The sequence below is a fragment of the Ostreococcus tauri genome, assembly GCF_000214015.3.
Source record: "Ostreococcus tauri WGS project CAID00000000 data, contig chromosome 03, whole genome shotgun sequence".
Classification (NCBI taxonomy): domain Eukaryota; kingdom Viridiplantae; phylum Chlorophyta; class Mamiellophyceae; order Mamiellales; family Bathycoccaceae; genus Ostreococcus; species Ostreococcus tauri.
This window is the reverse complement of record NC_014428.2, coordinates 649,311-671,109: the sequence shown is the minus strand read 5'-3', so window position 1 is coordinate 671,109 and position 21,799 is coordinate 649,311. Positions and strand designations below refer to the sequence as shown.

The 21,799-nt window shown below is 57.6% G+C and overlaps 12 protein-coding genes across 12 annotated transcripts; 7 read left to right on the top strand and 5 right to left on the bottom strand.

Moving 5' to 3' along the window:
* Positions 1 to 121: 121 nt before the first annotated feature.
* Positions 122 to 1,783, bottom strand: OT_ostta03g04040 (Rab-GTPase-TBC domain; the record flags this gene model as incomplete). Its single annotated transcript, XM_022984841.1, has 1 exon — positions 122 to 1,783. The coding sequence occupies one exon, from the start codon at positions 1,781 to 1,783 to the stop codon at positions 122 to 124; it is 1,662 nt and encodes a 553-aa protein (XP_022838566.1).
* A 211-nt stretch (positions 1,784 to 1,994) lies between these two features.
* OT_ostta03g04030 (Zinc finger, CCHC-type) lies at positions 1,995 to 4,523 on the top strand (the record flags this gene model as incomplete). The annotated part of the gene is made up of 1 exon (XM_003078258.1): positions 1,995 to 4,523. The coding sequence occupies one exon, from the start codon at positions 1,995 to 1,997 to the stop codon at positions 4,521 to 4,523; it is 2,529 nt and encodes an 842-aa protein (XP_003078306.1).
* Positions 4,524 to 4,628: 105 nt separating this feature from the next.
* Positions 4,629 to 5,540, top strand: OT_ostta03g04025 (hypothetical protein; the record flags this gene model as incomplete). Its single annotated transcript, XM_022984840.1, has 1 exon — positions 4,629 to 5,540. One exon carries the CDS (start codon positions 4,629 to 4,631, stop codon positions 5,538 to 5,540), a length of 912 nt encoding a protein of 303 aa, XP_022838565.1.
* Positions 5,541 to 5,592: 52 nt separating this feature from the next.
* OT_ostta03g04020 (Ergosterol biosynthesis ERG4/ERG24) lies at positions 5,593 to 7,014 on the top strand (the record flags this gene model as incomplete). Its single annotated transcript, XM_022984839.1, has 1 exon — positions 5,593 to 7,014. The coding sequence occupies one exon, from the start codon at positions 5,593 to 5,595 to the stop codon at positions 7,012 to 7,014; it is 1,422 nt and encodes a 473-aa protein (XP_022838564.1).
* A 230-nt stretch (positions 7,015 to 7,244) lies between these two features.
* Positions 7,245 to 7,982, top strand: OT_ostta03g04010 (Beta-hydroxyacyl-(acyl-carrier-protein) dehydratase FabZ; the record flags this gene model as incomplete). Its single annotated transcript, XM_022984838.1, has 2 exons — positions 7,245 to 7,662; positions 7,774 to 7,982. The coding sequence occupies 2 exons, from the start codon at positions 7,245 to 7,247 to the stop codon at positions 7,980 to 7,982; spliced, it is 627 nt and encodes a 208-aa protein (XP_022838563.1).
* Positions 7,983 to 8,109: 127 nt separating this feature from the next.
* On the top strand, positions 8,110 to 8,538 carry OT_ostta03g04000 (unnamed product; the record flags this gene model as incomplete). Its single annotated transcript, XM_022984837.1, has 1 exon — positions 8,110 to 8,538. One exon carries the CDS (start codon positions 8,110 to 8,112, stop codon positions 8,536 to 8,538), a length of 429 nt encoding a protein of 142 aa, XP_022838562.1.
* A 196-nt stretch (positions 8,539 to 8,734) lies between these two features.
* On the bottom strand, positions 8,735 to 9,382 carry OT_ostta03g03990 (unnamed product; the record flags this gene model as incomplete). Its single annotated transcript, XM_003078255.1, has 1 exon — positions 8,735 to 9,382. The coding sequence occupies one exon, from the start codon at positions 9,380 to 9,382 to the stop codon at positions 8,735 to 8,737; it is 648 nt and encodes a 215-aa protein (XP_003078303.1).
* Positions 9,383 to 9,479: 97 nt separating this feature from the next.
* Positions 9,480 to 14,672, bottom strand: OT_ostta03g03980 (Armadillo-type fold; the record flags this gene model as incomplete). Its single annotated transcript, XM_003078254.1, has 1 exon — positions 9,480 to 14,672. The coding sequence occupies one exon, from the start codon at positions 14,670 to 14,672 to the stop codon at positions 9,480 to 9,482; it is 5,193 nt and encodes a 1,730-aa protein (XP_003078302.1).
* Positions 14,673 to 14,938: 266 nt separating this feature from the next.
* On the bottom strand, positions 14,939 to 18,079 carry OT_ostta03g03970 (WD40 repeat; the record flags this gene model as incomplete). Its single annotated transcript, XM_003078253.1, has 1 exon — positions 14,939 to 18,079. The coding sequence occupies one exon, from the start codon at positions 18,077 to 18,079 to the stop codon at positions 14,939 to 14,941; it is 3,141 nt and encodes a 1,046-aa protein (XP_003078301.1).
* A 280-nt stretch (positions 18,080 to 18,359) lies between these two features.
* Positions 18,360 to 18,713, top strand: OT_ostta03g03960 (DNA-directed RNA polymerase, subunit C11/M/9; the record flags this gene model as incomplete). The annotated part of the gene is made up of 1 exon (XM_003078252.1): positions 18,360 to 18,713. One exon carries the CDS (start codon positions 18,360 to 18,362, stop codon positions 18,711 to 18,713), a length of 354 nt encoding a protein of 117 aa, XP_003078300.1.
* A 76-nt stretch (positions 18,714 to 18,789) lies between these two features.
* Positions 18,790 to 19,935, bottom strand: OT_ostta03g03950 (Nucleotide sugar epimerase; the record flags this gene model as incomplete). The annotated part of the gene is made up of 1 exon (XM_003078251.1): positions 18,790 to 19,935. The coding sequence occupies one exon, from the start codon at positions 19,933 to 19,935 to the stop codon at positions 18,790 to 18,792; it is 1,146 nt and encodes a 381-aa protein (XP_003078299.1).
* A 376-nt stretch (positions 19,936 to 20,311) lies between these two features.
* On the top strand, positions 20,312 to 21,727 carry OT_ostta03g03940 (Nucleotide-binding, alpha-beta plait; the record flags this gene model as incomplete). The annotated part of the gene is made up of 1 exon (XM_022984836.1): positions 20,312 to 21,727. One exon carries the CDS (start codon positions 20,312 to 20,314, stop codon positions 21,725 to 21,727), a length of 1,416 nt encoding a protein of 471 aa, XP_022838561.1.
* Between the last annotated feature and the right edge of the window lie 72 nt (positions 21,728 to 21,799).

The following is a 21,799-nucleotide window of genomic DNA, read 5'->3' as shown; positions in this document are numbered from 1 at the left end:
ACGTGGCGGTACGTTCTTTCCCCTGGAAGATTTTACTGTTCGCGGACGCGGAGGCGCGACGGAGGACGGCGGAGACGCGGTTCGAGGACGCGCGATCGGCGCGAGGATGATGACGTAGATATTAATCACTCAAACGGCCGAGGGCGGTGTCGATCTGGAGCGCGGCGACGCCGGCATCGACGTCGCCGGAGGATGAGGCGCGCGAGAGAGCGTCCAGGGCGGCTCGAAGATGGCGCATGGCGGCTTCTCGGGAGGCGGCGACGTCGGTGTTCGTCGTCCGATCGGGGTCCTGTCTCGATACCGCACCAAAGATTGGTGCCGTGAACGGGTCGGAGTCGAGTTCAAGGCCTTCGACATCGCGTCTGGAAGGGCGACGGGTGCGCGTCATCGATACCGGCGCCGGGACACTGAGCGTGAGCGACTCGACGCGTCGATAAGGCTTCGAAATCTTCTCCTCTCGTCGCGCCTGGGACTCATACGAAGCCTCGAGATCAAATGATACCGATGAACTCTCTTCGTTCGCGGAGGCCTCGACATCGAGACTGTCCACATCATTGCTCTGCGAGGTGGACATCGACTTACCGGCGATGCCTGGAACGACGAGACGATTCTTCACCGTCGTCGATTGACGAGCGTGCTTTCTCGAGGACTTCGTCCAGGTCAGGATGTTTTCCGGGCCATTCTCTTTCAACTGCCCAGTCATCGCGATCGCCTTCGATCTCGCGATCATATGGCGCATATGGATCCCCTGAGGTACCTGCTGCAACTGACTCATCGCCGTGCCGAAGTCCTCGGCGCTCAACAGCTCGTTTCGCATCGAGATCAAGACGCTCACCGCCATCCCTTCGTACACGTCGCGACTCGAAATCGTCTCTCCGTCCGACGTGACGCCCGGCAAACACTCGAAAATGGCATCCCACAGCTCGAGGACATCGCTTCGATGGAACTCTCGTCCGTACGCGAGCCGAAGCCATCGAAGTAGATACAGTTGGGGCTCGACTTCCAAGTCTCGCAATTTTTTCGCTAAAGCCGCGTCCACCGATCGTAGGGCGTTGTTTATCCTTCGAAACGCCTCGCTTATCGGTGACGTGGGCGTCGACGCGTCCTCGTAATACGCCGCCAAGATGAGGCGCCCGTCCGACTCGCGGTCGCTCGCGTCGCCCATGAGCGCCACGAACGCGGCAAACGCGTCGTGCTCGACAAACCTATAATCCCTCTCCCCCGCCGCCTCGGCGTCTTTATCCTCGCCGTGATCCACATCGACGAACGCCATCGATTCCGAATCGCCGTCCTCCCACCGTCCCGTTCCCTTTGGCGCCGCCGAGTACTCCGCCGCGCTCGCGCAACACAACAGCACCGCCGACGCAACCTCGTGCATTCCCTGCCGATACCCCCGTCTCGTCCCGATCGCGTGCGTCACCAGAATCCGTTTCAACGCCTCCACCATCGTCACCGATCGCGCCGTGGGATCGTCGCTCGGCAAGCGCTCGACGTCCATCGCGACGGCGCGAACGCTCTCGCTCGCCTCCACGCGCGCCCCATTCGCTCGAATCGCCTCCGCGCGTCGTCGCTCGTACGCCGCGCGACGTTCGAGACGCCCGCGCGCGGTCTCGCGCCCCAAGAGCGACGCGAACCACGCGGTGCGTCGCGTCACGCTCGTCGAAGCATCCGAACGCTCGCGACTCGATGCTGATTTCACTCCATCTTCGCTCCCATTCTCGTCGCCGTCGCGGTACGCGCGCCCGTCCGAGCGCGCGCGGCGGACGATATCGTCGTTCCGCATCGTCCCCTCGCGCGAGCGCGCGCGTCGGCGCGTGACGCGTCGAGACGATGAAAACAAAACCAATTCGAAAAAAAGCTCACAAGCACCGACGCTCGTGCGACGTTACCTCGACGGCACCCCACGACGCGCGGACGGCGCGCGATGCCGCGGCGGTGAAGACGAAAACGCGCGAGTCGCGCGCGGGTTGACGAACGCGCGCGTCGCGTCGACGATGCCGCCGAACGCGCGCGTCCTGAATGTGGCTGAGAAACCATCCGTCGCGAAAGAGATCTCTCGCGTGCTCTCGAACGGCACCGCGCGCGTGCGCGAGGGCGCGACGGCGTGGAACAAGGTGTGGGAGTTCGAACACGTCGTCCGAGGGCGACCGGTGACGATGGTGTTCACGTCGGTGACGGGACACCTGAGTAATTTTGAATTCGCGGAGGAACGACATCGAAGGTGGGCGAGCGTCGATCCGAGAGAGCTCTTGGTGGACGCGCGCGTGGTGAAGCGGGTGCCGGAGGATAAACGGAAGACGGCGGAGAATGTGAAGCGAGAGGCGAGGGGGTGCGATACGGTTATTTTGTGGTTGGATTGCGATCGGGAGGGCGAGAACATCGCGTTTGAGGTGCTGGAGGCGTGTCGACAGGCGAAACCGGGGATCACGGCGTTACGCGCGCGGTTCTCCGCGCTCGGTCGCGGTGACGCCGATAGGGCATTGGCTAATTTGGTGCAGCCGAACGAGTACGAGGCCAAGGCTGTGGATATGCGCATGGAGTTGGATCTGAGACTGGGTGCCGCGTTCACACGATTCAACACGTTGGCGCTCCAGCGTGCGGGCGTGGGGTTGCCCGTGGATGATAAGGGGAAGTCGATCGTGTCGTATGGGCCGTGTCAGTTCCCCACGCTTGGATTCATCGTGCAGAGGAAGTGGGACATCGATGCGCACGTGAGTGAAGACTTTTGGTCCATCAAGTGTTCGCACGCGAGGGAGGGAACAAACACGAAGTTTGAGTGGAGTCGCGGTCGACTTTTCGATCGTGGCTTCGCGTCCGCTCTGCACAACATGTGTGCGCGCGCTAATGTCGCGACAGTGATCGATGTGGACGGTCAAGAGAGTAGACGATGGCCTCCGCATCCGTTGAACACAATCGAAATGCAAAAGCGTTTGAACAGAACGCTGCGCATTTCGCCGGAACAAATCATGAAGATCGCCGAAGACCTGTACAACGACGGTTTCATCTCCTATCCGCGCACGGAGACAGACAAGTTTCCTGCCGATTTCAATTACGACGGCACCCTTCGAGATCTTCATCCGCATCCACAGTTTGGCTTTTACGTTGATCAGTTGATTAACGGAGGGAGGTTTAGACAACCTCCGGGCGGTGGGAAGGATGATAAGGCGCACCCTCCGATTTATCCCACAAAGCTGGCCTCCGAAGCGCAATATCAACAGATGCGAGCGAAAAATCAGCACGCACCGAAGGTCTACGAGTTTGTCGTTCGACATTTCTTGGCGACGTGTTCGCACCCAGCAATCGCTATGAAGACGCATGTCGACATTGTGGTCGCGGGAGAGACGTTTCGAGCCACGGGCGTGATGATTCGCGAGCGTAATTATTTGGATATCTACGGTCCTGGACCACCAGAAGGCCCGCGATTGGCGCCCGCGTACGATAACTGGGGCAACAGCACGCTCCCTTTGTACACTCCTGGTGAACAGTTTGTGCCCGCTCTGAGTTTGCACGAGGGCCAGACGAGGCCGCCGGATTATCTCAGCGAGGTCGATTTACTATCGCTCATGGAGTCGCATATGATTGGAACGGACGCCACGCAGGCGCAGCACATAGAAAAAGTAGTAGGGGAGAGAGGGTACGCGCGCAAGGTTGGCGATAATAGATTGACGCCCACACAACTTGGCGAGGCGCTCGTTCTGGCGTATGACAGAATGGGAGTCGCCGACATGTGGCTACCGACGAAACGAGCGAAAATGGAGGCGGATGTTGATGCGGTGGCAAAGAATCGACTAGACCCTAACGCTGGCTTACGCGCGCACCTGCAAGCCATGTTGGATGCGTACGATCGAGTCGCCGCAGATGGACTCACTCTGACGACCACCGTAGGCGCATTCATGAATGGGCAGGACAACGCCGCGAATGGAGTAGGTCATCGACCGATGCCACCTGGGAATGATATAAACGGAAACGGCGCCGACGCGTTCGGTGATCTCATTGGTGTCATCCGGGACACGTGTCCGAGCTGCCAAGGAGAGTCGACGCTGCGATCAGCTCCGGGCGTGCGCAATTCGAAGAGTTTCATCGCCTCGTGCGCAGTCCCGCACTGCATGAGTCGAATTGCGATGCCGAGCTGCACACGAGATATCAAAATCGAGCAAGAAGGGTGCGGACGATGCCAAGGACGTCTACTGACGTTCAAATTCTCCACCTTGTACCTCCCAGTTGGGTACCAACACATGCAACGATGGAGTGGGTGCATATTTTGCGATGCCGAGTTTCAAAACCTACTGCGCGCGTGTCAAGCTGAGGACCATCCACCCGCTCGCGAGTCGCCAGCTCGACGACCGAATCCGCCGCCAGTGGCGGACGGATACGGGCGCGGTGGTCGCGGTCGCGGCGGCCGTGGCGGCGCGGCTGGGCGAAGACGCTCACGCGCTGAACGTGATGAAGGCGTTGGCGGCCAGCAGGGTAATTGCTTCAAGTGCGGCGAGGCCGGACACTGGTCCATGAACTGCCCGAATTGAGCTTCTCATCACGCGAAACGATCACGATAATCTCACTTCCTTGTTATTCATAGATTCATTATTAGGCGCGAAGGTCCGCTTCACCGCCTCACACTGTGGCCAGTCATGCCTCTCAACGATTTCCACCACGTCACGTCCGACGGCGTCGAGCTCGTCGGTCGATGCACAAAGAAGGACGACTCCCCCTCTCGCCCCACGATCGTCCTCATTCACGGTTGGAGCGGGTCGTCGCGATACTTTGACCCCGCGATGGAGACACTCGAATTAGTCGAAGCAAATTTATTGACGTACGACCAGCGCGGACACGGTGACTCGGCGTCGCCTCGCGGGCGTGGGTGCACCGTCGCGCGCTTGGCAATGGATCTGCGAGAGATCTTGGACGCAGATGCCGTGTCAGGGACGCAGTCAACTAAAGGGTACATCCTGGTTGGGTGCTCGATGGGCAGCGCGGTGATTTGGAGTTACCTACAACTTTTCGGCGACGACGAGAAGCGCATCGCCGGAACGGTATTCGTCGATCAGGCCCCACTACAAAATCGTCGACCGGGTTGGACGTGTGGGTCTTTGGGGTGTTACGACGCGGAGACGTATGAGAATTTGGCGCGTGCGGTTCGGAGCGACATGTCGGCGTTTGCCGATGGAAACGCCGCGTGTTGCATTCACGAGCCAGAGAAAATGGATCCCCAGGTGTTACTAATGTTGAAGAACGAGACATTGAAATGCGATCCGGAGGCGCTGTGCGAGCTGATGTACGACCACACGCATCAGGATTGGCGCTCGGTGTGCCGAACGACTGCCGTGCCGTCGGTAATCCTGTACGGAGAAAAGTCTCAAATTTTCCCACGCGAAGGCTTCCGAGCGCTCGAGGAACTATTGGGTGGTGTATCGCCGATCCGTAAATGCCGATCCACTTGCTTTCAAAATTGTGGACATTGGCTGTATTTAGAGGACGTCGAGGGGTTCGTGCGATGTCTGAAGGATGCCGTTGTGGAATTCCAACACTTGTACACAGCCTAGTTGCAGTTTATCTCGTCAACCCTCACAGCGTCACGCTCGAAGCGCGATCTCGATGCCCGCGACCCGTCGCACGCCGAGTAAACGTCCGAGCGCGCCGCGTGCCAGCGCCCGCGTGCCCGCTCACGCGTCGTCGTCGTCGACGAAGCGCTCGCCCCAAAAGCGAAAGTCGTCCAAATCGACGCCGAAACCACGCGCCGTCACGCCCACGAAGCCGCACTTTGAGTTCGGGGGACCTATAGGGGCTCTGGGGATCACCGTCGTCCTCCCGCTCGTGTGCTACTTTCTCGTGCATGCTTGTAACGAGGACGGATGCGTCGAGGTCGGGCGGCTCGCGCGCGAGGGCGCGAAGGCTCTCCCGGGGTTCCCGTCGCACATGCCGCTCGCGAGCGCGCGAGGGACGGTGTACGCGCTCGGTTGGATGGCATTCACAGTGATGATGCATGTCTTGATCCCTGGTGCGGTGAAGGAGGGCGTGACGCTACCGGACGGGACACGCCTGCGGTATAAGCTCAACGGGTTTCGAGTGTTCGTCGTGACAATGGCGGTGGTAGTCTTCGGCACGAGAGCGAACGTGGTAGATCTCGCGAGTGTACACGATGAGTTCTTATCCATGCTTACGGCGATGGTGGTGTTCGCATACGTGCTGTCGACGTATTTGTACGCGAGCTCGTTCGGACGAGGCAAGATGCTCGCAGCGGGCGGCGACAGCGGGAACGCAGTGTACGATTTCTTCATCGGACGCGAGCTCAATCCAAGAATCATGAACGGGGCGTTCGATTTGAAGGTTTTCTGCGAGTTGACGCCCGGATTAATCGGTTGGTTGTTGTTAGACTTAGGTTTTGCCGCGAAGCAGTACGCTCGAATTGGCACCGTCACTGCGCCGATGGTTTTGGTGTGCGTCTTCCAAGGGGCGTATGTTATTGACGCTTTGTGGAATGAACCAGCGATTTTGACCACAATGGACATCACCACCGATGGTTTCGGTTTCATGCTTGCGTTCGGAGACTTAGTATGGGTGCCGTTTACGTACTCGCTGCAGTGCCGGTACATCCTTGAGCACTCGGTGAGAATATCTAACGCGCACGTTCTCGCCATCCTCGTGGTGCAGTGCGTGGGATACTGGATTTTCCGTGGCTCTAACTCTCAGAAGAACTTGTTCAGGACTAACCCGAACGACCCGAGGGTGTCGCACCTGAAGACGCTTCAGACCAAGCGTGGCACCAAGCTCATTGTCAGCGGTTGGTGGGGAATCTGTCGCCACGTCAACTACCTCGGCGACTGGATCATGGCCTGGGCGTGGTGTCTCCCGTGCGGATTCTCTCACCTCGCCCCGTACTTCTACGTCATCTACTTTGGCATCCTCCTCGTGCACAGAGATGGCAGAGACGGCGAAGCGTGCGAGAAAAAGTACGGAGCCGACTGGACGCGATACTGCCAACTCGTCAAGTACCGCCTCATTCCCTTCGTGTACTAGTCCTCAAACTCTGCAATGTCATTGATTCACCATATCCCTTCGATCGATCCATTCAACGCCTCCGATTCGTCCCTCACCAGCCTTGCGCAAATCACTTCACGCTCGCCGACTCAGCGCGCTTCGATTCTGTTATCCTGTGGCCAGTTGCCCTCTTCCTAAGCTGGCTTCCCACCGCCTCGCTCGTCACAGCCCGCCGCTCGCGGACCGCCTCGCTCGCCGAACCACTTAACATGTTCGCTCAAGCCTCCTGTCAAGCCAACGCGTCCCGCGTCGCTCCCAACGCGCGCGCGTCGCAAAAAACTCGCGTCAAGTCGCAAAACAAACCTCTCGCCCGATCGCGCGTCGTCGTGCGCGCCGACGCCGGCGAAGAGCCCGGCTCGCCCGCCAAGGGCATGGGAAAGAATCTGCCAGCAGCCATGGACATCGGTCAGGTCATGGATCTGCTCCCGCATCGATACCCGTTCTTGTTGGTCGATCGCGTGGTGGAGATCGAGGTCGGAAAGTACGCCATCGGGATGAAGAACGTTACCATCAACGATAACTTCTTCCCGGGACATTTTCCGCAGCGACCGATCATGCCGGGTGTTTTGATGGTTGAGGCCATGGCGCAGGTCGGCGGGTTAGTGATGCTCGAACCGGGTGAAAAGGGTGCGTGACGCGTCGCGGTGCGAGCAAAATCAGGTTTGAAATCGATAGTGAGGGAGAGAGAGCAGGAGGATTGAATGACTGACGAAACGATCCATCGACGCGTTGATGTAGGTTCGGGTGGTACGCAAAAGGAATTCTTCTTCGCTGGCATCGATGGCGTCAAGTTCCGCCGACCCGTCGTTCCGGGCGATACGCTCGTGATGAAGGTTGTCCTCACCAAGCTTAACAAGCGTTTTGGCATCGCCAAGATGAAGGGTCAGTGCTTCGTCGGCGATGAGCTCGCTTGCGAGGCTGAGCTCACACTCGCTCTCGGCGCGTAAATCGTTTCGATCGCGAATCGTGTTCAATACCTTAAACATTCTATTCAACTTGTCGCTCGATCGTTCCCATCGATTTGCGGCATTGACGCGACGCGCACGCGACACAAACCGCCGCTCGATCATCGCCATGGATCCGCTCCTCGCCTGGATCATCTCGTGCGAGGCAAGCGGTGACATGGATAAGCTGTACTCGATCACCCGTCAACCACCGCGTGGGGATTTTGAGCGATGTTTATTCGGCTACGACGGGCACTCAGCGCAGTCTGAGGTGCTCGCTTTGATGGCGCCGCGACCCAACGCGACACCGAGCGCCACGCACGCGAAGCGACGGGAAGCGACGTCGAAACAGCGCGACCGCAGTGTGACACAGCGAGCGCAGCGTGATCGCGCGTTCGACATCCAACATCCGGCGCGCGAGTACACGCGCGCGGCTGAGGCGCGTCGGTATCGATCGCTGTGGGTGAGCGATCGATCCGCCTGGCTCGAAGCTTCAAAGAGTCGATGGCGCTCGCTCAGAAGGGCTAGAATGTACGTTTCCGAAGCGAATAAGACATAACACTAAATCCATGACGGGCGAAACGACCTCCTTTTGACGCGCGCGCCGTCTCGTGCTGATGACCTCATCAGACGCGATTTAACACATCATATTGCTCCATTTAAACCGAAACACGATGGAAAATCGCCGATCGAGCCCTCCCATCAGCGACGCCATCACAACATATATTTCATCACGTCTGCGTCGCGTAAGCGCATCACATCTGCGACGGAACCGTCATGAATTGCCCGCAGTTCCCGCACTTGCAGATTGGCGCCGATAGTGGCGCTTGTACCACTGCTGAGCACCCCGGACATATGCACGCGACAACGTTTTGGATTGGTGGCGTCGTCATAGGATGCGGCACAAATCCTGGTGGCGCGCGCATCCCGTGTGATCTCGCCGCGGCTATTCCGTAAGCCGACGACTCGAATCGCTCGCCGTATCCCGGAGCGTGATGCGTGTGATGTTCATCGACGTGTTCGGGAAGTTTGAGCATTGTCTGGCACTGCCCGCACATGGCTATCGCATGAGGAGCTCTTGGTCTGACCAGGATTCCCCTGCACCCTGGACAAAGGATGAGACCCTGCCGCTCGGTCTGTTGCGCTAGCGCCGGTGACGACCAAGAAGAGCATGTTGAACATATGGTTTGTCCTGAAGCGGTGGGGCTGAAGAAACTCGTGCACTGCAAGCACACTGCAACGCCGTCGCGCTGCGTCGCAGGCGTGGGATGCGGATGGTGCCCGGTTGATTGCTGCGACGACACGGTCCCGTGAAATGTCACCGTTCCGGCTGCAGAGGCGCCAGAACGTTCGTCGATGAGTTCGGGTTTTTGACGCGTGTCTCTCGAGGGAGAGTCTGTCATATCGAGCGCCGCGGAGTGGCGCGCGCGCGCGTTTCTCTCGCTGTCTCACTCAATGTGCGCGCATCTGGATGAAAAATTACAGCTACCGGGGTACTGTCTAGATGATGTAACTCGGTGCGAGATCTAAGCCTAATGTGATGTTTTCCCACTGCTCGTGCGTGAAGGCGGCCCTGGTTTGAGACCAGGTGTCTTGATGCGTCTTTTTGAATTCTGCAAACGTCCGCTGTGTTGTTTGCTTGATCAGGGACGGTTCCAACGCGGCGAAACTGAGAGCTTCCATTGCTTCGGGCATCCAACTTGGAACATCGTACGGGTGAGAGAGCACGCATGCCGATAAACCCAACACGGCGGCGTGTTTGAACGCGATGGCCTCCTGCGTGGCGTCGCGAGGCAGACGCATCACGACGACCTCAAGAAATTGAGAGCGTAACGTCGAGGCATCCGCTAGACCGATTCCCTTGAAGAAAATCATCAAAGTTTGGGAAGCCAACTGCGCCACTTCTAACTGCCTATCCTTCAGACACTCGATGACGCCAGCACGTAAAGCAACAAATAAACTGGATTCAATCGTAAACGCGTGATGGTAAATCAACGCCTGAATGTAACGAAGTGTGGCGGCGCGTGTGTGCCAATTTGCGTCGCACAGGGTCAACTGAAGAATTCCAGTGAAAGCTTGCAAATCAGTCTGACTGAATCGAGGATATTTTAAGTACGCTCCCGTGAGCTTAGCAACCATTGCAAACTCTTTGTCTTTAGCTTCTGCCGTGCGCAGCGCTGCTCGAACGATAACCGGGACGCATGATGCGACCTCCAGAATATCGCCTCGACGGCACATCTCGAGGAAAGTATAAAAGATACCCTCAAGAGCATTTCGAGAGGCTACGAGCGTTGGATCAGGATGTGCCGGATCTGACGCTAAAGCGCACACGGTGATGTTTTCAATGTCTGCCGTTAGTAAGAGAATGAGCTTCGCTCGTGCAGCGCTGAGTGCTTCGTGACGATCCGCGAGCAAAGTTGCTGCGAGTTGAGCGGCGCTTTCACGCACTAGACGACTATCGTTTGAGAGCGGCGAGCTCATCGGATCAGCAAGAAGCTCGAGTAACGCAAGCTTTATATCGTCGCTTTCACTCGTTCTCCAGAGTTGTGCAACACAGACTCGAGTAATTTCAAGACTTCTGCCCAGCTGTGCCATGGTGCTCACTTGAATAGATGACAGATGCCGAAGAAGGTCATCGGAAATATTTCCGCCACTATCGGTGCAAAACGCCGCTCCTTTGAGCCACTCTTCTCGCTGTTCGGGAGGTGCATCCAAAGCATACTTGAAAAATGTCTCGTGCATCCAAGCCCTATCATTCTCCGAAAGGCATCGCGAGGCCAGTACCCCAGCTAGCGCTTCAGCAAGTGCGCAGCGCATGCTTCTCTCACGGATCTCTCCATGTTCTCTGATCGTCGCTCGGACACCAACAGCCACATCCGCGGGAGAAATCTGAGCAAGTATTTTCCAAAATCTCGCTACGGCAACGATGAACGCCCCAGTAGAGGTCATAATATCAGCTGCGCGAGAATTTGGCCACTCAGGACCAGCCATTTCATTTGCGAATCCATACAGTGACTCTGCTGCTTGCATCAGCATATCGGACTTCCCATGCGATCTACCACGTCCCTCGCCGCTCTCGATAGATGAGTGCGCTATCGCAAAATTTGTCAAAATTTGTTTAAACGTTTCCTCAGGTTTGGCGCTCATCACTTGCTTCAGTTGTGGCGCGCAGCTGGATTCAAAGCACTCGTATCGACTCATCATGAGTAACGCGCACATTGCTGGGAATCTCACTACCTTGAGATCACCAACTACACTTGCCATGAAAATCTCACTTGCGGTGGACAAGAATGACGCATCATCATGCGGATCTATGAAAAAGACGGTGATGGCGTTGGTCATCATTTCGTAGCTCCAGTGTAAATCACATCTCTCTTTTAGTGATAAAATCATGCGCTCCTTCAGAGGCAACAGGCTGGCTCGCGGCACCGGATGAAACAAACCGCGGGAGAACATGAGGGCTAAACACAAGAACAATGAACCGATTGAGTTCTGCGCTTTGTCTGTGCCGTGATGCGAGCTCCCCAGTAGCGCCTCGATAAACGGCACAAAAATCTGTTCTCGGCGCAGAGTCTGGCCAAGCGCGAAATGATTTTGCAGCGCATCGCAAGCAGCGATGCACTTGTCTTCGTCTTTTTCGCCAGTCGCGAGTGCTCGCGTCGACTTTTCTACGAAAGGTACAGCATCTCTCGGAAACCTCGCGGATAGCGCCTGGATCATGGGAAGAGCTCCTGATCGAACGCTTGCATACTTGCTCAGGGACAAGTCTTCGACTGCCGCGACTAAGGCGGCTCGATCAGGATCGGATGATCCGGCCGCATGAAATGATGGAGACGATCTAGAAAGTAATGATGACCCTGTGTTGCGCCAAATTGCGCCGAGCATGACTTTCTCTGCGATAAACCACCTCGGATACCTGCTCTGTGTTCCATTTCGCCGTGGCTGGGTGAAGTAAAACGCCGTAGAATTCAACGATGTGAGACTCTTCTTCTGAGACATGAAGGCCCTGTAAGATGGATTTAACGTCGATTCTGCGGCCGAACAGATCAAATTCAGGGTCTCAGTATCATCTGAGCTCGTCTTTTGAATCGCAGCCACTAGCGCGCGCGCCACCAAGGCTCTCGGAGCGACATCAGGGAACAACTTGACATGTCCAGTGATTAGCAACGGATCATCTTCTTCAAAATCTTGCAACTTCTCTTCCAGACCATTCAACACCGCGTAGAGCATAGAGACTTTCGTCCTGATCATATCCTTTGCCGATGAAGGGTCGTCTTCACAATCCATGGAATCTTCACCTGGTGCCTCGAGCAGCTCGTTTGCTGGTGCGAGAAGAAATTCATCAATGATTTTTCTTGTGACCTCCAGCACGGCCTCGTTTGGCAACCTCCACTCAAAGGGTGACGGTAAGTGCTGATCGCCAATAACTTGTCCGCTATCGTCCGCATTCCATTTCAAACAGACCCAGTTGGTTACAGAATCTCCATCAACCTCGTCCTTGTATTGGTCCATCGCCTCCACAGTTGTCAGACCTTGCAGAAGAGTAGTGATCATCAGTTCAGCGTAAGACAACACATCCAAATTATGATGCTTCTCCCCCAATTTGAACACTTTTTGCGCCAAACGCTTGAAATCGTCGACAAGTCGAAAAGTGATATCCCGATTCATCACGGCGCATTTGGTCACGATGCCGGTACACCAGAAAATCCGCGATTCTGTCGTCGTCGATAGCGGACCGTCGACGATAAGTTCGTCATCCAAAGTCTTCAGCATCGGCCTGATGATCTCCTCATACGCTAGCTCAGGATCAGCAAGCATCGTTGCCTGCACCAGAATCGCAATCTCTTCGCAGACTTCTGGGAACATGTTCTCGCGTATAAATGCTGCAACTCTCCTGATGGCAACGCGTGCAATGCTCGGATCGAGTCTCGTAAAGAGCATTCGAAGGAGGGGTCTATACATGGATGATGCAGATAGCAAAAATCCGGAAGCTTCTCGCGCGGCTCCTTTAAAGGCATCCGCGGCGTCTGACTTGCTTCCGTGCGTATCTGGTTGTAGATGCTCAAACAAGACAAATAATCGTGCCAGAAATTGTATTGTCCAGTCCGACCATAAAATTTGAACGTGTGAGACCGCGCCTGGTTCTCCCGCATCTATCAAGCGCGGGAGATTCATGATAACCATGGAAAAGAATCTCAAAGTGGCACATGTTTTCAATGAATCGTTCACATCAATGCCAGGAATAGAGGCATTCATCGCAGACGCAAGAAATTCACTGATATTTACGTAAGACTCGTCTGGACCTTCATACACGGTGTTCGCGGGGAGTAACATCATCGGTCGAACGCAAATTGTCAGACAGTTGAGAGCTGGTACCAGTTGACGCGTGGCCGTCTCGTGCGCCAATGCGTCTTCAAAACGCGACATGACTCCGGGTAATATCTGTCCAGGATCGATGTACGCTAATCGACCGACCCCAACGTTGGCGTATCGACGAAGATCCGAAGATTTTGAAAATAACGCCCTATCAGTTAATCGTTTGTACGATGTAACGAGCCGAGAGAGGACGTCAGGCGGAGCCCGTCTATTCTCATCGCCTAGGAACTTGTTCATGTACTTGATGTTGTATCTCAGAAAGTGCGCGAGCAGCCCAATGAATGATCCACTGCTACTCGGATGATAGAAATGTTCGATGTAATCGACAACCTTTTCGATCGCATCGACGACGGTGCTGTCAATCATCGCGCGATAAATAAAAAATTTTGACAACGATCGCATGCGTCTCGGCGGTTCAACAGAAGAGCCGAAAGTCATCGCAGTTCTGTAGCTCATCTTCCGTCCGAACGAGTGTCGGCCCTCGATACCACCAATCGGCAGCTCCATGGCTTTCAGAGTCGTCGTGAAAATGTCATTGTACAAATCGCTCCACTCAATCTCTTGTCTGATGTCATGCTTTGCCAATTGAGAAAATATCGACATCCACGAGCTCATCCAGAAGGTGCTCGACCCAAGCGCGCGCGAGAGAGATCGCCACTCTCCTCGCATCATCTCCACGAAAAATGTCGCATCATCATTGTCCTGTGACATTTTCATGCACGGCATGAACAGCTGGAGTAAACCTATTCCCTCAAAGCACTTGTTGTGCTCCGTCTCTCGGCATTGGTCGGCGACTCGCGCCCAAATCGCTCTCGCCGATCCATCCTCAAAAAACCGCCTACTCTTTCGCACCACCTTGACGTACGCCAAACGAGATCCGCTCACCGATCCGAACCCCTGATATCCCGTCGCGTCTCCCTTGATGAACGACTCCACCGTCGCGAACGCCAAAGCCCAAGCTACACGCGCACCGCTTACGTCCTCTCCAAACCTATCCACCAGCGCCAGCGCCGCTGAGCACCAGTCGCATGCCGCGTCGTCGTCCACCCCGATGCAGTGCCGCGCGAACGACTCCGCGAGCTCGAACGCGCGATCGACATCGCGCGCGTTCAACGCGAAGCCCGCCGTGATGGTTTTCAGGCACCTCGCCGCCGCCGACGTCTCCGCCCACGTCCCCTCCTCGACCGCGCGCGCGTGTAACGTCTCGAGGTCGGCGACGTGCGCGTGAAAAAGCGCCACATCGCGCGTGGACGCCGCATCGCGCAGAGCGTCGTCCAGGAGCTCGGCGCCAGCGAAGCGCTGCGAGGTCAAGCGCATCGGGACGAACGTACCGTCTCGACGACTGTTCGACGCGATGCGCGCGCGATCGCGGGAGAATCGACGGAACGATCGCGGTTTGTTCGCGGACGAGCGCGCGCGCGATCGAGGCGGGCGTGGGAAAGTGCGGCGACGCGCGTGGACCGCGCGCGCGCGCGACAGTTGGAAGTCGAGCGTACGAGACGCGCGAGACAGGATCCGTCGTCGGCGTCGACTATGGATAAATCGGATTTGTGAGTTTGTGTTGACGAATGTGCGCTACGTGGCTAGATGGATGCGACGGCGAGGCGTCGAGCGAGCTCGGCGGCGACTTCAGGCGCGTTGGCGGTGCCGATGACAGCCGCGGTGACGTCCACGTCATGTCCATCGCGTCGTAAGATATCGGAGAGCTCGCTGAGAAGGTCCATGGCATCGGTGTAGTTGTCTTTCTCGGCGAGCTCGATCGCAGCGCGAACCACAGTGCGTCTCTCCTGCGGACCAGTGAGGTTGCACATGAGGGCGAGTTTGGCGGCGGCGAGTGCTCCGCCGACCTCAGGTCTCATCAGAGCGCGCACGGCGGCGGCCGCATTGCCGAGGGAAATATGTGTCTTCGCCGCTGCCTCCATGCCTCCGCGCGTTTCTTCGGCGGCGGCGAGCTCGTGTCTCGTCTCGAGCAGAAGTTCATCTGTTGGTAGGAGTCTGGCAGCAGCGAGCGCCGCGGCGTCACGAATCATCCCGCCCTGTCTGAGAGTTCGTATCGCTCCTCGAACGTCGTGCAATGACAACCGTAACATTGCAGCTTGCTGGAACTCTCCCGCAGCAGCGAGTCTTTCGCACTGCGCTGCGGCGACTGTCGACCATACCTCGTAACCGCCGCCAACGAAAATCGACATGAATTCACTCGGCAGCGGCGAATCGCTCGCTTTCAACAGCGTCAGAGCAGCTCGGGCGTAATCCCCTTGATATATGTGCAAAGCTACCGCGCGTTCGACGTCTTTGAACGAGTTCGCGTTTCGGGAGGCCGATTCAGCCTCGTTTGACAGGAGCGCCATTGCTGCGTCGGTATCTTCGTACAGCGCTGTCCCGCTTGGACCATACGTGAGCGTATCTGAGGCGACTTCATCGGTGGCCTCGCCCTTAAAAACACGTCGTGCGAGCGCGAGCACGGCTGCACGTCCTACTTCTATGCCCTCCGGCGTGTTCTCTCCCTGTGGAGGTTTCAACAGCGGACCACTAATTCCAGTCGATTTGGGCGCTTTGCTCTTCACCGAGGAAGACGATTTCTTCGCACTCGGCGCCTTGCTGGGTTGCTCAACGACAATGTCGTCCGTAAAAGAAGCACCCAACTTAATCGCAGACGTTTCGGCATCGCGCGGCGCGTGATCCGTGTCAGTATAATTCCAAATGCGAAATGTCTTATCATCGCCGCCGCTCAAGACAATGTTGTCATCGTGATACGCAAATTTCACACACATCACTTTTCCGACGTGTCCGTGCAGAACAGCCAAGTTGCTGAGATTAAAATCGTGCGCCACCTTATCGACGCTCCATATCTTGACACTTCCATGAAGCGCGCACGCCAAAATCGCAACGTTAGCGCGAGGTGACCAGGCAATGTCATGCACTGATGCCCGCGGAAGCGCGCAAAGGACGGAACCACCGATACCGTGAATCAGGATGCTGCCGCTGGTCGAAGACGAAGCGAGCCACGATGAATATTGGCTCGATGCATCGTCGGACTCTGGATGCCATCGCACGCGAGACACAGACTTACTGTGCTCGCGATGTTGCCAAAGAACTTCACCGAAATCGTGACCGCTCAACTCGCCGGTGGACCATCCGCACGCCAAACGCCCGACAACGGGTGATTGATCGAACGTTTCGATGTACTTATTTTCGCTCGAACCCACTCCTTGGCATAGCTGCGCTAAATCCAAGTATTTGCCGTACTTACGCGCGTCTGCGATGCCAGACTTTTTCGTGTCGCACGTCGAGGGCTCAAACGTCTCCAACCAACGTCTTAATGAACCGTCTGCGCCGAGGCTCGTGAGCGAAAACACTCCCTGCTCTTCACCCTCGGTGCGTATCTCAAGCCATTTCAGCTGATGGACGGACGCACCGTGACATTCGGGGTAACACGCGAATTTTCCGCTGGTTGAATCGAAGCAGCCCACTCGCCCGTCGTCGAGTCCGAACGCGACAACGTCGCTCTTTGGTTTGCGCGCGACGGACGTCACCTTCGTATTTGGAATGCCTTTCCACAACACCGACTCTCCCATGTCACAAGACAATGTGGGCGAAAGATCCCATGCGTGCACCGTTCCGTCGCCGCATGCAATTGCCACGGAAAACGGATCGTCTGCAGCCGTCGTCAAATCGTACACGTATCCACCCAGAGCGGTATATGACCACCTCATTTCAATTGTCTCCAGATCCCAACACGCGACCTTTCGATCTAAGCTAGTGCTCCAACACTTGTCGTCCGCGGTGGTCACCGTGAACACCGTGCGGGTGTGCGCCGCATCTCGCGGTCCGAACGTCTTTGCCTGTTTCACCTCTTCAATTCCATCGCCAAAGGTCAACGGCACCCTCCATAGAAGCAAATCTCCACCCTGTCCCGAAGTCACTAACTCAGCGAACGTTTCGTCGCTCGCGTCTGTCCACGCCACAGCGACCCAAACGCGACCGCGCTGTGCCTCGCTCAGCGCCGTTGTCGGCTTTGGCAGGAGAAGCGCGTGCGAGTTCACTAGTTTACCCTCATCCAGCGCCCAGATCGTTACTCGTCGCTCTCGGCTTCCGACAGCTAGGAGTTCTTTCGTCTGACCGTCCGAAGTTCTCGTGCGAGTCCACGACAGGGACGTAACTTCGCCATAGCCGCTCGTGGCGACGCGATGTGTCGAACCCGTGCTCGGATCCAGCGCGCAAACCGTCCCGTTCGCCCCACCGACGGCGATGACGTCCCCCGTGGACGCCATAGCGGTGATAGGGCCATCCATACCCCTATGCGAGCTCTCGAGCGATCCCGAGCCATCACTCGAGATCCGCCACACCGCAACCGTTCCGTCCCGACACCCGCTCGCGATGCGCCCGATGCCGTGCGCGCTAATCGCGCTCACCTCGTGTCGATGTCCCCCCGAGAGCCCCCCACCTCGCGCGCTCCCGTCCTCAACATCGAACACCCGAATCGTCTTATCCGCGCATCCGCACGCGAACACACGCTTCTGCGCCCCGCTCTCCTCGCACTCGCCGAGCGCTTCGCACAGCGCGTTCGCTCGCGCTTTTCCATTCCGTCTCCAAATCACCCTCCCACGCTCGCCCTCGATCGCCACGATCGCCTTATCCGACGCGTACGCAAAGATATCTCCCCTGGACGTCGCGCACGCCAGGTGCGCGCTGTACCACGACGGCGACGGCGGAATACCGCGCATGTTCGTCGCGCGAACGCGCGCGCAACAGAATCGAACCGAGCGGCTCTTTCCACCCTCACGCGCCTCACACGACCGCGTCGATCGGTTCGCGATCGATCTTCACACTCAGGTTCGAGCTCCCTCGACCACCGACGCGTTCGACGACCGCGCGGCGTCGACTGCGGCTTTTCAAAGGATGAATTTAGAAAGTGAAGCGTGTCTTCATCCTTTCTCGCCGCTCCGCACACGCGCGCGCGCCTCGCGTCACCGACGTCGACGTCGACGCTCGAGGCGCGCGACGATGCTGACGTTTTGCCCGACGTGCGCCAACCTGTTGCTCATCGAGCGCGAGAGCGCGGTGGGGACGAGTTCGAGCGGCGGCGGCGGCGGCGTCCGACTTCGGTGCGCGGCGTGTCCGTACGCCTATGACGTCGTTGACGGCGTTCGACAGCGCGTGAAGACGACGAGGAAGACGGTTGACGACGTCCTGGGCGGAGACGAGGCGTGGCGGAACGTGGATAAGACGGCAACGACGTGCCCGAGGTGCGAACACGGCGAGGCGTACTTCATGCAGATACAAATCAGAAGCGCGGATGAGCCGATGAGCGTTTTTTATAAGTGCTGCGAGTGCGCGCATCAGTGGAGAGAGGGATAAGTTTAGCGGCGTCGATTAGGGTGTGTATTAAGAGAGTCTGCGTGTAGTTGATGGAATTCGCAAAGTGCGCGCGACGTCACGGCTCGCGATAGTCATCCGCGTCGGCGCTTCGCCACCATTTTACCGTGCGAGCGAGACCGTCGGCAAGTGAAGTCGTCGGTCGCCAACCATCGAGCGTTCTTTCGGCGCACGATATATCTCCAAAGGTGCCGCCGACGTCGCCCGGTCGCGGCGGCGACTCGTCCACGGCGCCGTGTTTTTCACACGCTCGCTCGCACGCCTTAATTACCTCGCATAAATACACCGGCGCGCCTCCCGATACGTTCACGATTGAAAATGGAACCTCGATATCGTTCATGAGCGCTCGCGTCAACGCATCGACGACGTCGTCTATGAAGACGTAATCTCTCCAAGTGCTCTTCCCGTCTCCAAATCGCGTGAGCCGTTTCCCCTCCTCGAGTGCCTTGATGAAACGCCAGACCGCCATGTCGGGACGACCTCGCGGTCCGAATACGGTAAAAATTCTCGCAACGACGACCGGGACGTGACCATAACCGTCGGCGTACACCTTAGCCAAGAGTTCGGCTCCGCGTTTCGTCGCGGCGTACGCAGATTTCGGGTGCTCTGTTGAGTCACCGACGGCGCTCGCGCGCGGCGCACCCTCGGCCGTCATCGATGCCTCGCCGTACACGGATCCACTCGACGCTAAAACCACTCGAGCGACGCCCGCGCTCGACGCCGCTCGCATCACCACCGCCGTCGTCTCGACGTTCGCCCGAGTCGCGCCCGCCGGATTCTCGTTCGCCGAACCGACTCCTGACCGCGCCGCCAAGTGCGCGATCGCGACTCTTCGTCGTCCACCCCCCCCTAAATCACGCACGAGCGTTTCGAACGCCGTCGCGTCGCTCGCCACGTCCATCTCCCGAACCTCCACGCCGAGCGCCTCGAGCCGGCGCGCGTTCGCGCGCTTGTGCCTCTCCGGATACGGCCCGCGCGCGTCCACCGAATCCACCGCCACCACGCGCGCGCGCGTGACCAAACCTTCGCACAGGTGCGATCCGATGAAGCCGAGCCCGCCCGTGCACACCACGACGTCGTCGTCCGTCGTCGTCACGCGCGTCGACATCCGTTCGCCCGACGCTTTCACGCGTCGTTTCGCCTCCCACCCACGTTCTCCACCGCGCGTCGTCCGCGCGCACGAACGCGCGGTCGCCGTCGACATCGCCCCCCCCCTTCCGCGCGCGCGCCGTCGACGCGTCGCGCGTCGCGCGCGAACGCGCCCGTCGCGGGCCCGCGCGCACAAACGCGCGGGGCGCTGGTGATGTGAACCGGTTTTTCACCCCCTCGACGCGCCGCTACGACCGAGTCGCGACTCGTCGAGAGTCTCGAGAGGAATATTCCGTGCGGTAACCGTCGACATCGATGGGAATATCCCGTCGAGCGCGCGGCGCGCGACGGCATCGAACGACGCGCGCGCGGACGACTTCGCGACGAGAGCGAGGGTGGAAGAAACGTATTCATCGTCGTCGAGCGCGAACGCGAGCGACGGGACGGACGGACGTCGGAGGCGTTTCGGAGGGCTCGAACGCGAACGCACAATGGAGACGCCGAGCGTGCGGTCGGCGGTCGAGAACGATGGGCGAACGCGCGAAACGGACGACGGAGGGTTGACGATGGAAGAACGCGCCAAGTTGACCGTGCTCGCGGCGAAGAGCGCGATCTCGAGAAGGAAGACGCTGTGGATCGGGGACCTGGCGTATTGGATGGATGAGGCGTACGTGTACTACGCTTTTTCGAGCGTGTGGAAATCTCTCGCGCACGTCAAGCTCATTCGAAACCGAGCGACCGGCCTGAGCGAGGGATACGGCTTCATCGAGTTCAACTCTCGCGATGAGGCTGAATTCGCTCTCAAAACTTTTGTCGGGCAGCCAATGCCGGGAACGCTGCACGGGTACACGCTGAACTGGGCCGTGCCGAAGTCCGGGGCGTCTGCTCAAACATCCGACGAGTTCGAACGACAAGTAAACGAGATGATGACGACGAAAGAAGATGCAGTCAAAATGTATTCCGCGCCGACAACGCCAAAGCAAAGCGAAGGAAGCTCTCGCTCCGTGCTGGCTCCGAGAAGCGAGTCTGGCAGTTCTGAAGGCTCCCCAGAAATTGAGGCTGATATGGAAGATGAAGCCGACATACAAGATGAAACCGATATCGTGGACGATGGAAACGTACAAACTGCGGATTACAGCGTTTTCGTAGGCGATCTTGGCTCCGATGTGAACGAGACTATTCTATGCGAGCACTTCAAATCAAAGTGCTCTACTGCACACAACGCTCGGGTTGTCGTTGATCTCAAGACGTTCCGACCGAAGGGCTACGGCTTCGTTGACTTCAAAACAGAGAAAGACTACATGACCGCTCTATCGGCGTTTCAAGGCTCGCGATGTGGCTCATCTGATCGTCAAATGCGTGTCTGCAACGCGTTCGAACGCAAGCCAGAGCCCGTCATCGACGTTACGAAGTTCCACGACTTTGAGGATATGGATCCACAAAATACGACAATATTTATAGGTAATCTCGACCATAACGTCACGGAAGAACATTTACGGGTGGTCTTTGAAGAGTTCGGTGAAATTGCTTACGCCAAGGCGACCCCGAAGAAGGGCTGCGGGTTCGTGCACTTTTTTGACCGTCAAGATGCGACTGAAGCAATTGAGAACTTACACGGGAGTATGATAGGCTCCAAGCGGGTCAGATTGAGCTGGGGGCGACACAATGCGACCAAATGTGCGATCGCATCGATGTACCAACAGCAATATCCGCCCGTCCAATCGGGGATGTACATGGGCGGCGTCATGCCGCCGATGGTGCCCGGGATGGTCATGCCCATGACGAGCGCGGCGAGCGTTTGGTCCATGTACGGTGGAAGCATGTACGGCGGCATGATGTCGGCCGTCATGCCCCCCCAGCATGGTCCAGGTCCTATGCCTCCACCTGATATGCCTCTACCGAACTGAGATTGTCTCGTGAGCACACATTTTGTACCATAATACGCCGATTCGGAACGGTGAAGCCGTGTATTGAGAGCC